Source organism: Lolium perenne, chromosome 6 (assembly GCF_019359855.2).
Source record: "Lolium perenne isolate Kyuss_39 chromosome 6, Kyuss_2.0, whole genome shotgun sequence".
Taxonomy (NCBI): domain Eukaryota; kingdom Viridiplantae; phylum Streptophyta; class Magnoliopsida; order Poales; family Poaceae; genus Lolium; species Lolium perenne.
The window spans coordinates 197,065,612-197,078,693 of NC_067249.2; the positions used below are offsets into that span (position 1 = coordinate 197,065,612).

Here is a 13,082-nt window from a genome sequence, read left to right on the forward strand (position 1 = left end):
GGGAGGAAGAGGGAGGAAGAGGGAGCCGAAATGTCCCTCCCGCGCGTGTCCGAGGGGTTCCCAGTCGGGGACGGGTTGGATTGCCCAACCCTCGTTTCTACGAGCCAAGAAGGGATTCCTGTGTCCGACCGGGAATTTTTTACGCTTTACGCTTTAGGGGCTCTAGTCTTTGCGATTTTTTCGTCAAAAACTGTAAAAAAGCGGTTATTTTTACAGATTTAGGGGTTTAGGGGCTCTACTAGACATGCTCTTACATACGGGCAGTCCGACCTGACGTTGGCTCGAAAACACTAGGTCTGGGCCTGAGATCTTAGCCTGGCAGCCGGGTGGGCCTGGGTAGCCCTAAAACAGGTTTTAACAAAGCGCCCCGGCCTGCGGGCTTTCGAGCTATTTGGTAGGTCTGGCTCAGGCCTAGTTTTTGGATGTCGTGCTTTTCTCGGCCCGACCTGACCCATGTCTGGGTAGTTGCAACTGAGATTCCATGAACTGAGATTCGATGACGTCATTTAACTTCAAGTGAGAATTGGTCACAACCTTTTTTAAATGCAAATAAGGTTTGTTTTATATCAAATAGTACATGGTAGAGATAAAGAAGCTGTCTCTATCGATTTACAAACCTTCTAGATCTTTAAACTCTATGGGTGTGTTCGGTTTGGGAATTAGGTGGAATGGAATGGAACCATTCCATTCCACTGTCACGGAACCGTTCCAACCCTGTGTTCGGTTTGGACAAAAAAATTGTCACGGAACGGTTCCATCCCTGTGTTCGGTTTTGAAATGGGATGAGAATGGAATGGAATGGGTGAGATTAGTCACCCGATTAATTATTCTAAACTCGATTAATTATTTGCTAAACTTGATTAGTAGTGCTAAACTTGATTAATTATTGCTCTTGATTAATTATTCCTAATCTTGATTAATTATAATTAATCTTGATTAATTATTGCTAAACTTGATTAAATTAGAGTTAATCGCCCAGCATTACTGTGCCGTTCCACCTCGTCCGGCCGAATCGGCCGGACCGATCGGTTCCGCATATTGAGGGAATATTCCCTTTTCTGGAACCATTCCATTCCACTCCATTCCAGAAAAGAACACAAGAATGTGTTCTGGAATGGAACCGTTCCATTCCATTCCTCCCGGTTCCAAAACCGAACACATCCTATATTCTTCCATGACCCGCATCGTTATCAAGTATTGAGCTCCTTTTCTTTTTATAGACCAAAATATTGCGTCTCACTTTATTTTGAGGGTTGCATCTCACTTTTTTTCCCCGAGGGATGCATTGCGTCTCACTTGTTCCTTCGCAAAAAAAAAAAAACATTTGGAATAAAGAACTCGGCCCATAAGGTACCGGGCTAAGACACGGGCGACACTGCGAATCGAGGCAGCCCACGAAGGCCCAGGGCCCGCCGCCTCTGTTTTAATTCGTGCCGTCCCCTTCACCATACACCAAAGCTCTCTTCCTTCCTTCCCGTCTCGCGGCGCCTCCTCCCGTCCTCTTCCTTCCTCGCGCTCCGCTCTCCTAGGGTTCCGCTCGCGATGGACCAGGGCGACGTCGCCGTGGCCGTGCCCGCCGCCGTGCCCTCCCCGTCCTGCGCCGGCGCCGGCTGCAAGAAGAACAAGCGCCTCGAGATCAAGAAGTGGAACGCCGTCGCGCTCTGGGCCTGGGGTAAGCGCCACCCACCTCTCCCCCCCGCTTGGTTTCGCTTGATCCTGACGCGATTCTGATCTCGCTTCTCCGTGTCGCGCGCAGACATCGTGGTCGACAACTGCGCCATCTGCCGCAACCACATCATGGACCTCTGTGAGCACCCGCGTCGCGTTCGCCTTCGATTTTCGTGTGGGTGGTTCTAGGGTTTTCGGTGGTTAATCTGATGGCCCGTGGCGCTGCGGATGCGCGCGTTTGTTTGTGTCTGTGTGTGTGTGCAGGCATCGAGTGCCAGGCGAACCAGGCCAGCGTTACCAGCGAGGAGTGCACCGTCGCTTGGGGTACGATACGGATCTCCTTACCTCGCTTCTCCTGTTCACTACTGCCATTCATCATTGTTGCGATTGCCCTGCTACTATGTAACGTTGCAATTGCCGTTGTGGCTATTCCTTAATTGCGAATTTGTGATTTGGTCTGTTGTTGTGGTCGATCCGGTGGGGATTATACTGTTAATAGCTGCTCAATCTCGTACTGATCATGCTGTGAATCTCGGTGTGTTATGTTGGGACCAATGATAGATTGTTTAACAAGCCTCTTAGCTGCAATTGCTGTTGTGGTGGTGATTACTAGTTGTAATGGGCGTTTGGTATGTTGTTGTGGTCCAGTGGGGATTATAGTGTTAATAGCCGCTCAATCTCGTACTGATCATGCCGTGGATCTCGGTGTATTATTTTGGGACCAATGCTAGATTGTCTAACAAGTTTCGTAGTCTGCTAGGGGTTTATCAGGGGTTTCATAAATTCAACTCCTTCAACTATTGGAGAGTGTTTTGCTGCTATTTGCTGATGATGTGGTTGGTTGTCACTCTCTTACAGTGTAATACAATAGTTGGTAGGTACGTGCTGACGTTAGTAATACAAGTCCCTGTTTGCTTAATATTTCTTGTCTTCTTGTAGCCTTGCGAAGTATAGTAGTATGTAACCTGTATAGCTAGGCCTATTTCGTTTTCCTAGAAGGGGATTTACTTATTTCACGCTTGATTGCAGCATTTCTTAGTGAAGTTGCATGAAGCTTGGTATGTGCAATTTATTCAGACATGGAATGATAGTTCCTCCTATCTCGCCGAGCTGAAGTCACAGCTGCTGCTTATGTATCTACTTGTTACAGCTACTCTCTAGATAATGATTTGCCGCCATCCTTTCCTAACACCATACTTAGCAGCCCAGTGCTTTTCTAACATCACTTTTGGAGTATTGCTTTACTGTCTGAACTGTGGGGTGGCATATCTGGGACGATCCTGCCGCATATTGTATAATGACTAAGCTCGTATTTAACCATATCCATTTATAATTTACAAGTCCTTGGTTGGAGACTTCCGAGTAACTTCTTAAAAGGTTGCAAATGTTCTTTTTGGGAAATGCGTTGTAATATGTTCAATCTACCATCTTATTATCATGCATCCTGCTATCTTTACTGGACCTATTAGTTCTGAACCTATGATTTTTGCCATATGACTCATATAACCAATGTGCTATAGATTTCTTTTTGAGGGTTATGGATAATTAGAACTTAGGAGTTTACCTGGGGGTGGACAATGATCATCATATTTTAGTTTTTGCTTCTTAGTAGTCTAAAATCAATTTAGACAAATCAGACAATGGTTGCTTTAATCTATGTTCTTAACTGCACTTAGGGCTCCCACCATTTAGGAAATATAGGATCTAATAGTTTTGCGATCTTCCGACTATAGTTATAACGTTCAAGTTTGTTTTGGGCATGTCTCGTTTCCAGGTATAGCATTTGTGTTTGCAAAAGCAAGTTAGTACTATCTGTGCAGTTGACAAGATAGCTGAATGACTTGCCTTGTCCTGAATTAATTATTTATCGTTATTAATTAACTTCTAGTTATGCCTTGAAGTAATTACATGGCATTTGGTTTGAACTTCAAAGGACTAGAGTTTATAATGTGGATTTGTAGGTTGGGAATTCGAGCATCCCATATTTTCCATGGGCAGTTGAGTGGGATGTTTTGCAAAATACCCACCAAAACTGCACCCTCTAGTTCTGCACGAGTCTATTAGTTTGTATGTTAGATCAGAAGTCATTATTTACTTCAAGAACATTGCATATTGTGAGATCATTAGTTGATAAAACAGTTTCTGGATCTTTCATGTGTACACCTTTCCTGTTTTAGGAAACTAGATGGTGCAATGTGAGTGTGTGACTATCTGCTTCTTACTAGTTAGGCATTTTACACTTGCTGCAGTATGTGTTAATGACATTTTCCCTCAAGGATGTTCTGTAGACAAACGTTATGTACATTTATCTATAGTGGTGAATTTTGTCCTGGAGTAGTATTATTATTATTATCATAGTTTTCTTATTTCTAGTGATTCCTGACATTGCTTTACTTTTGACATTGCATTTTGTATTGAATTACATCTGACTGTGAAGGACTTGTGGTAACTGAGTTTGCAATCTGTTTGAATTTCGCAGGAGTTTGCAACCACGCCTTCCACTTCCACTGCATCAGCCGTTGGCTCAAGACCCGTCAAGTGTGCCCACTAGGTCTGTGGCGCTGTTGATTCTCCAGGATCACTGTTACTTGTTACTTATGCCTGTTCATTTCTGACACTCGAATTTGCATTGCAGACAACAGCGAGTGGGAGTTCCAGAAGTATGGTCACTAAGAAGACAGACATGGCCAGGGGGCGAGGTTACTACATGGTTTTCGTACTTCGGTGTTAGTAGTTGATAGGTAACTCCTGGTTAAGAAATAGGGGATGGTTGGTTAATGTTTCTGACGGTTGAATTTTGGTCTAAACTACGTGTATCCTTGTCGTGGTGAGAAATGCTCAGCAAATAGTCCCTTAGAGCTATCGAATGATCTCTCTGTTTTGCAGAAATTAAGTGTGGATTTATTCAGTACTCAGTTAACCAGAACTGTCTTTGCCTGCATGTGATATTTCACTACAGCAGTGCTGTCATGCCTTTATCTTTTTTTTTTCTTTCACATAAAAAAATATTTTTCAATGAAAATAATGTTCCAGCTGATAAATTTGTTAAAATCTGTAATCTCATGTTTGCTAATACTTCGGATGTTGTAGATTTGTCAAAATTTGGATGTATCTGTACACTAAATCTAGACAAATCGATGACAACTTTTTCGGGGCGGTGTAGAATATATCAATGTTCCCTGAACAAATTCTTTGACATTGTTGGGTTGCATATGCTCTATTGATAATTGTCAGCACCAAACGAGTGCGGCTAAATGTAAGCAGGCTATATGTAGCCCTTTTAATTGAAAACAATAATTCAAAACTTCACAAAAATCAGAATAAAAGTTCTAGGTGTAGACAATGATTTATTTTACCAGCGTGCAAAAAAAAGAACAATGTGAAATAAGCTGTATTCTAGGCTGAGCAAAATCTCCAAAAATTTCAAATTTTGTCATCTTTGCATAGCCTAGAATAATATATATTTTCCGTTGAGATTTTGCAGATTCATAGAACACATCATTGACTATATCTAGGATTTTCACATAATTTTTTGAAACTTCGAATTGTCGTTCTTGAATTTTGTAGCCCAGGCACCATTTGTTGCTCTGAATACCAAACCTGCTACTCCCGATGTTATATTGTTTATGATCAAAGCGGTACGTACCAATCTTACAGGGTCAAATGAGTTGTGTATCTAAAGGAATTGGAAATCAGCCAAAACAAACTGTTCCAGGAGCACCAATTAAAAAAACTGTTCAACGAGCACAGTTACGACTTACGAGCTATAGGCACTGAACAAATTACAAGTGATAATAGCCTTTGCAACTTTACAAACAATCAATCAGACTTTGCGCCTCTAGATCCTCAAAATACTCCTACTGTCACCATATACCCCTCACCACATTTGAATAAACCAATTGATACACAAATTCTTAGCGTCATAGTGTTTTTTCTTTTCTTTTTAAAGCAGTATAGTTCACTCATGCTCCAACCGAAGTCCTCTTCATGGCGGTGTATGGGTTGGTCTCGAGCAGATTTTCCAGGGACTTCGCCTTCCTGCTCCTCCCCCGACCAGCCTCCTTCAGTAGCTCGGCAAGCCTCCGCTTCTCATCGTCGACATCTGGGTTCGCTGTACCTAGCTTCTCTTCGCGCATTCCAACAACGTATTCCAAGATCTCAATGGCCTCATCCAATCTGGTAAACAAAAGTGCAGAGACAATCTCATCAACTGGTTATTATTTTTCTTAATTTCAGATTTGCTTTGAAACGGTGTATGAGAAAACATAACATGTTGTTTAAGAAATCTGATCAAAAGGCTAGCTGGACAATAGAGTTGACATTTTTTTATTACGAGGCCAGTTGTACTCTTAGTTCAGCACTCACATCATGATTAGGAAGAATATTATAGAAAGCTGGCAGTCAGATAGGTCTTACAAAGTAGTATGAAGTTTCCCCACGGACATAAAAAGGCAAATGGAAATGATAAAGCAAGAGGATAAGAGTATTTGTAATCTTTCTTTTGGGGGACAGCCAGCTACAAGCAACTAAAGATGGGTTTAGGATGTGGCCCTACTTCAATTAAGTAGACCCAACTTTATCGCAATCAGTACCTGCTCAACTCAATTGAGCTGCAAAAAGCTGCATAAAGAGAGTAATCATGTGCCAAGCTGGAAGATGCTAGTAAACAAGAACAGGGGATCGGCAGTTGCCATTTATAAGAGCGCTTTATGACTTTGCCATATCCCCTACTATATCCAGGACATCTGCGCAGTGAGCACTAACATGGACCAGTATTCAGCGCCCCACTTGAGACTTAAGAGCAACCAAATTGATTGCCATATTAACTTAGCTATAATAAATCATGGGTAAGGTAGGCGAGGTGCATATGGAAACCCTTCACTTTCGTAAAACTTCACATATAGGTCATGCAAGCTTTAGATGGATGGAAACAATGAGAAGTCAAACAAATGTGCAATTAGCCAGGTGAAAGTGAACAGTTCAACTGTTAGCACAACAAGACGGGAAAAGACATACCATGTGGTAGACATGGTGAGCAACTAAACAATTGTTATGCAAAAAAAAGACGGGAAAAGACATCTGTAGTTTATTTACAGTAGAAGAAATTACTTGACGAGGGAACAAACAATATATGAAGCTTACCTTCCCATTGCATCATAAGTTCCAGCAAGATTGCTGTAGACTCCTAGAGTATCTGGATGATATGGCCCATATTCTTGCTCCAGAACGGTTCTAGCTTCCTCGAAGAGTTCTGCGGCTTCATTTATGGAGTATCTTTGAACACATGCCAGACCCATCTGGTTCAGGGCAATACCGAAGAAGGCGGACTTTTTCTCACCACATGTGCGGAGCTTTGTAATCGCACTTTTAAAGGAGTCGTACGCCTCGCCATAATTTCCTGAGATATAGTGCAAGACACCAATCTGAGCTTCAATTCCAGCAATTGTGCTCTGTTGGCCAGCAGAGTTGTTGTACATCTTTAAGGCCTTCTGGAGTAACTTCAGTGCTTGATCATGCTCATTCATGGTCTCGTATATGGCTGAAACATCAGTTAAACCAGTGGCGATTTCTTCAAGAGACGTGCCAGGAATAGGTTTCTGATAAATTTTGAGAGCATTCTCACAGTATGATTTTGATTCCCTGAGCTTCCCTGTTTTGTTGTATAGATCTGCAAGCCGCAGAAAAACAGAAGCAACGGTCGCATGATTCTCCCCTTTGCTAGTCTTGAATACTGTAAGAGCTTTCTGGTAAGCACATACAGCCTCATCATAGCGACCCAGTGAGAGATAAATGTCACCAATGCTGCAGTCCACTGAGGCCACCTCAGTCTCCTGGCCATTGGACACCATGGACATGCTCGCCATCAGTAGGTGTTCTAACGCAGCTTCATGGTCACCCTTTGTGTCACAAATAAGTCCCATTAGCCTCCTATCTGCCGTTTCTTCAAGTGACGCTGGCTGACCGTTATCCCTGTGAATGTCAAGAGCCATCTGGCACAATTTCTGCGCTTCATCTAATTGCAGTGCCTGCACATGAGCCTCAGCCAAGTACCGGCAAGTCTCTCCAACCCTTGGATCCTGCTCCCCTAGTGTCTGCTTCTGGACATCAAGCCCTTTGGCATACCATTGCAGCGAGAGAGCAGTCTGACCTAGCATGCCATAGGTGTCCCCCAACTGCATGCAACCAGAAAACTTGGCAAGAGCGTGCTGCTGACCTTCCTCGGTAACAGGAATCTCGAGGGATCGTTGTAGCACAGATACAGCCTCTTCGTACTTTCCCATGTTGCAGTGGATTGCAGCCACGACATGCAAACTCATGACCAAGTTCAAGCTTGGCTTTCCACCAGCACATTTCTCGAATGACTTGGTAGCACGGAGGGCATATTTCAGTGCCCGCCGCGGATTATCAGAGGCGATCAAGTCTCTTGCATGCTTAAGAAGAAATGGACCAAGGTCTGGGTTGTCGAGCCCGGCATCTTCCGTTCCGTTCTGTGGATTGGCACTAGCTTTCCGGCGACGGCCAACTCGGCTTCCAGGCTTGCTGACCTCGCTCTCCCCTTCCTCGGGGGATGCCTTGCCGTTGGGGCCAACAGAAGCATCGGATTCAAGCTGCGACTTCGCAGCCTTCTTTGACTTCTTGGATGAACTAGAAGACTGTGCCTTGACAGGGGTTCCATTCCCAGCAGTAGTTGCTGCATTGGTAACACTTCCATCCTCCTTCTCCTTCTCCTCCTCCTCAATGACCTTCACGGCCTCCATCTCCCCAGCAACAAGGTGGCGGAGCTCCGAGTCAATCCTTGATTCCTCCCCATCCGACCCGAAGCTCTCGCGCGACGGGGATCCGCCCTCGCTCGAGCTCTCCATCTCACAGACATTGTTGTAGAGCTGCTCAATCGAGGGCTCCCCTGCACCGGAATTCTCAACGTGCATCTCAAGTGTCTCACTTTGCATGCTCCCCACCATGGCTGCGGCCACAGGCGACCGTGGGGCAGGAAGATTCTCCTTGTTTTGAGAGGAACTCGCCTCAGCCGGCACCTCCTCCGTGACAACTCCGTCCACTATGATTCCAGGCATCTTCGAGAATAATCAGGCAAGAATTCTTCTCACCCCAGTCAACCCTTTGCTCGGAAGAACAAGTAAGAGATGGAATTGACAAGTCCTCCACAATACCTTGCAAGAAAACGAACAAAATCAATCAAGGTACTAATGTGTAAGTGCTACTGCTACAAGACGAAACCATCACGGATCAATTAAGAGAACTCCAATATCGGCTAAGTCGAAAGCAATTAATGCCGGATTAACGAACTGAGTTGAACTGCGGCCCTCAGACGCAGGGGCGGATCTAGGAAATTTCGCTGGATGCTGGCTTGGGGTTTAGTAATCACTGGATGAGTGCGGCGGGTTCATACCTCAGACACCAATGTCCGCCCGAGATCGCGGGCAGGGTGGAGACAGCAGGGGCGCGATGTCGCGACGAGGTAGAACCGGAACGGCGACGGCGGAGGTGCTTGGGGAGGTGCGGCGTCGGCGGCGACCGCACGGCGGCAGCTGTACGGAGCAGCGGTGGTAGAGTAGAGGGGAGATTTTAGAGGTGCATTTGGGTAGGATTGGAGGTCAGGCCACCATGAAATAGGTGGGGAGAGGAAGAGGAAAGGCACGGGATGGTGGGGAGGAAATGTCGCTGCGGTGGAGGAGATGGATTTTGACCGGGAAGGGACAGTAAAGATTTTATATTAACAGCAAACGGAAGAACTTACTACTGTTGCAAGGAGATCCACACATGATAGTTTTTTTTAGATCCCTCGTGATAGTTGATGATCTTGTACTTTCCCTCAACAACTAAAATCTAAAATAAAATGCCCACAAGGGCAGGATCAAAGAATGACAATGCGTAGGGTTTGGGTAGGATAGATCAATATCATATCTATACTCCTATAGTTAGTGGATATACATTTTTTATAAAATAAATATATAAATATTAAGAGATACCAATTATACTCAGCCTCTGCAGCAACGCAATAACGTAATGGTTATGGATGCACACAACCAAAAAAGAAAGAAAAAGAAAACTAAGAAATAAAAAGTCTCGCTACGGTATTCTAGCACTAGCAGCAATACATCCACCACCAGGACAACACCTGAACTTTAGGCTCTCCAAAAACGACGTATCTAAGAAGGGAATAGTGCACAAGCGTCATCGTCGCCCGATCAAAAGATTTTAGGTTTTCACCCTGAAGATAATCCCCGCTCTCAAAACAATGCCTTCAACAAGGTCATTGCCACGCACAACTAATTAATGCCAGACCTTGGATTTTCAACCTGAGAGGCCAGGCTCTGAACTTCACCTGTGTTGCCGTTCTCATACCGATGGATACCCGTACTCACTCGTACCAAGCGGATAGATCAAATAGTATACAAGTTGTTCACAAGTTTAATAGCAAATTTGATAGTAACAAATTTTATAGTAAACGTTGAATTAATCTTAACACGATAATATGTAGTTGATTACATAATAATTATTAAAACATAGAAATCGCAATCTCATGTTGTAACTCATAAGTTAACAAGAGTAGCCTTGTCACATAAAAAATAAAAAATAAACAGTTAGGGTATGGATACTAGTGTGTCCTACCCATGATTTAGCGGGTAGGTATAGGAACCATTGGTATAAAATTATGCTCATGCCTTGTCCATGCGGGTACGGTACCCAAAAGTACCCGTACCCCTGGGTAAAAATGGCATCCTTAGGAGGAATCTGCTGAGCTGGAATTTCGGAAATTCGCTCCCACGTCACTGCGACTTAACACTAGGATGTTGTTCCGTTCTCTCAGCGACTAAATCCTCAATTTTTTTTTGTCCCTCCATTTTTCAATCTACAATGTATTGAATTTTATCCAGATAGGGTTTTAGTCGACAATCACTATATTACTATATGATTTATATGGTACAAAATTATATTTTCATAGGTAAGGACTTATGAATATGAATATCATAAAATCAATTTCATGTCATGTAAATCATATGTTGATAGAGTAATTGGTGATCAAACTATTGACACAGTGCACTATGCCCTAGATGATAAAAGAGAGAAAACATGATATAATTTTCGTCGAAAATCATATAATTAGTATAGACAATCACCTTACAAGATACTCATTGGGAGTACATTGGTAGATGGAAATAAACACGTTGGGTTGAAATCAATTATTTCTTTGTTGTGCATCTTTGTAAATTTGACCATACCATATACATTATAGATAGTTAAAATAAACCATAAATTTGGAAAAGGTGGAAAATAAAATACTCTTACCGTTTCTAAATATATATAGGGTGTATAGCTTTTGGAACGAAAATTAAAGAACACACGTGAAGAAAATGTTACACCAAATTTGGGTGAGATCACCAATGACTAATTGATGTGCTAAAACAGAGAAGTTTGCATTACATAATAAAAGTAATCAGATCCCTAAAAAATGTAATCAAGGCGAGTGGTGCACGGCAATAAACCTTATATTTCAGAAATTCTCTCAAAAAACTTCCGTCTTATATCAAAGAATCGGAGGGGAACGGCGTACACATATTTATGTCTTGTGCGTGCTTGTAAGGTTTCATTAACATACATAAGTTAGCGGGCTGGGAAAACACAAAAGGTTCTTATGCTTCAAACCGCACATTTGGAAGCACCATTTTTTTCTAACTCGAGGCACACAACTTGTGTTTTCTCCATGAAAATTCCATTTTCATCTGTAAGCTCATCTTTTCAGATGCCATTCCTTTCTCTCCTTTTTTGTATTCCCTGCTCGAGTCTAACTAGCACTACACCGATAATGCCACTAGAATCATGATGGTTGGGGCCCTTAGCTACACAACCAAGCTAGCTCTCTGTCTTGACAATACCATTAATTTCTCAAGATTGGACATCTCGTCTACTGATCAAATATAAATCACGTTTTAAGTTCACTCGTCGCTTTCGGTGCGATTAGAAGAAGACGGGAACCAGACGTACAAGGAAATGGCAAGAACACGATGGTTCTGTTCCTGTACGCGATCGAGGGGATGAGGATTGAGGAGACAAATGCACACCGCTGCTATCAACAAGTTTTATTGCCTCAGAGTACCTCCAACCGTCTCCACAACTCGGTCCCGGCAGGCGTTTTTTTATTCGACGGCGTTATTTGGTCCAACCACGTTCTCGGTTTCTCGTTTTTCCCCGGAATAGGGCCTTAATCCATTCGGAGAGCTCAGACCATCCCTGGCCCCCGGAGTGCACTCGGGGACTCCGGACGAGAGAAAAGCGGGGATGGACCCGCTCTATCAGCGAGAGAACACACGAACTCCACCACTTTCTCGTCGCAAATCCCCCTTCCCCCTCATTGCTCTGTCGCCGCCGGCACCACCCCTCGCCAATCCGCCGACTGGTTGCCTGAACTCCGTCGTTCCTCCACCTAGCAGCCTATATTCCGATGTTCGTCGTGCCGTCTGCCTATATTCGTCGTCGGGCAACTCCATCGCATCGCGCCTCGTCGACACGTCCGGCAGGTGTTCATCCATTTGCCTGGTCGGACATGGACTCCGAAGATGAGGAGGAGCAGATGTTCGCCGAGATTTTTGAACAAGAGATGGCAGCCGCCGCCCAAGACGAGGAGCACATGTTGATCCTAGCTTGCCTGTCCGGCTTGTACGCCGAGAAGGCCATTGGTCGCCGTGGTGGGTCTGCATCAGGTCAACGGAAGTGCAAGCCGCGGCAACGAATGGAGTGCTACTGCATGCTCTACGCCGACTAATTCTCCGACAGTCCATTGTACGGTGAGGCTGTTTTTAGGCGTCGTTTTAGGATGAGCCGGAAGCTCTTCCTGAGAATTGTGTATGCCCTTCGAGAGTACGACTTCTATTTCAGATGTAAGTTAGATTACACTGGCATGGTCGGGTTTTGCGCCCTCCAAAAGTGCACGGTGGTTATGCGGATGCTGGCATATGGAGCTCCTGGTGATTCTGTCGATGACTATCTTCGGATGGCGGAGTCCACCGCCCTTGATTGTTTCTACCGGTTCTACAGGGTGGTGATAGCAGTGTTCGGGAACATCTACTTGAGATCACCCATTGTCGAAGACTCACTTTCAATGAAGCTCGATGATTTCCAAGGATACTTAGAAGCATTGACTGCATGCATTGGAAATGGAAGAACTGTTTGTTTGCCTAGCAGGGAATGTACAAGGGTCACAAAAATGCTGCACTGTGATACTTGAGGCAGTGGCTACCCATGATCTCTGAATTTAGCACTCCTTCTTTGGTATGCTGGGATCCAACAACGACATCAATGTCTTGCAGTGCTCGCCGATCTTCTCCAAGTTTGTTGAGGGTCATGCTCCCCCGGTTGACTTTGTGATCAATGGCTGTCACTACAACAAGGGATAC

The 13,082-nt window shown here is 44.2% G+C and overlaps 2 protein-coding genes across 2 annotated transcripts; one reads left to right on the forward strand and one right to left on the reverse strand.

The window, feature by feature from the left end:
• The first annotated feature begins 1,445 nt into the window (after nt 1-1,445).
• On the forward strand, nt 1,446-4,609 carry LOC127306479 (uncharacterized). Its single transcript, XM_051337114.2, has 5 exons — nt 1,446-1,672; nt 1,757-1,807; nt 1,933-1,992; nt 4,148-4,219; nt 4,304-4,609. The coding sequence occupies exons 1-5, from the start codon at nt 1,543-1,545 to the stop codon at nt 4,339-4,341; spliced, it is 351 nt and encodes a 116-aa protein (XP_051193074.1). The 5' UTR covers nt 1,446-1,542; the 3' UTR covers nt 4,342-4,609.
• A 751-nt stretch (nt 4,610-5,360) lies between these two features.
• On the reverse strand, nt 5,361-9,253 carry LOC127306478 (protein KINESIN LIGHT CHAIN-RELATED 2). Its single transcript, XM_051337113.2, has 3 exons — nt 9,077-9,253; nt 6,811-8,837; nt 5,361-5,844 (listed from the first exon to the last, which is right to left on the reverse strand). The coding sequence occupies exons 2-3, from the start codon at nt 8,739-8,741 to the stop codon at nt 5,631-5,633; spliced, it is 2,145 nt and encodes a 714-aa protein (XP_051193073.1). The 5' UTR covers nt 8,742-8,837; nt 9,077-9,253; the 3' UTR covers nt 5,361-5,630.
• Nucleotides 9,254-13,082: the final 3,829 nt, after the last annotated feature.

Bases quoted from the DNA above. Each gene is read 5' to 3' on its own strand.
- LOC127306479 (XM_051337114.2), top strand. From the start codon at position 1,543: ATGGACCAGGGCGACGTCGCCGTGGCCGTGCCCGCCGCCGTGCCCTCC. The intron at 1,993-4,147 runs GTACGATACGGA...TGAATTTCGCAG, and splicing joins GGAGTGCACCGTCGCTTGGG to GAGTTTGCAACCACGCCTTC. The intron at 4,220-4,303 runs GTCTGTGGCGCT...TTTGCATTGCAG, and splicing joins CCGTCAAGTGTGCCCACTAG to ACAACAGCGAGTGGGAGTTC.
- LOC127306478 (XM_051337113.2), bottom strand. From the start codon at position 8,741: ATGCCTGGAATCATAGTGGACGGAGTTGTCACGGAGGAGGTGCCGGCT. The intron at 5,845-6,810 runs GTAAGCTTCATA...TTTGTTTACCAG, and splicing joins ACTTATGATGCAATGGGAAG to ATTGGATGAGGCCATTGAGA.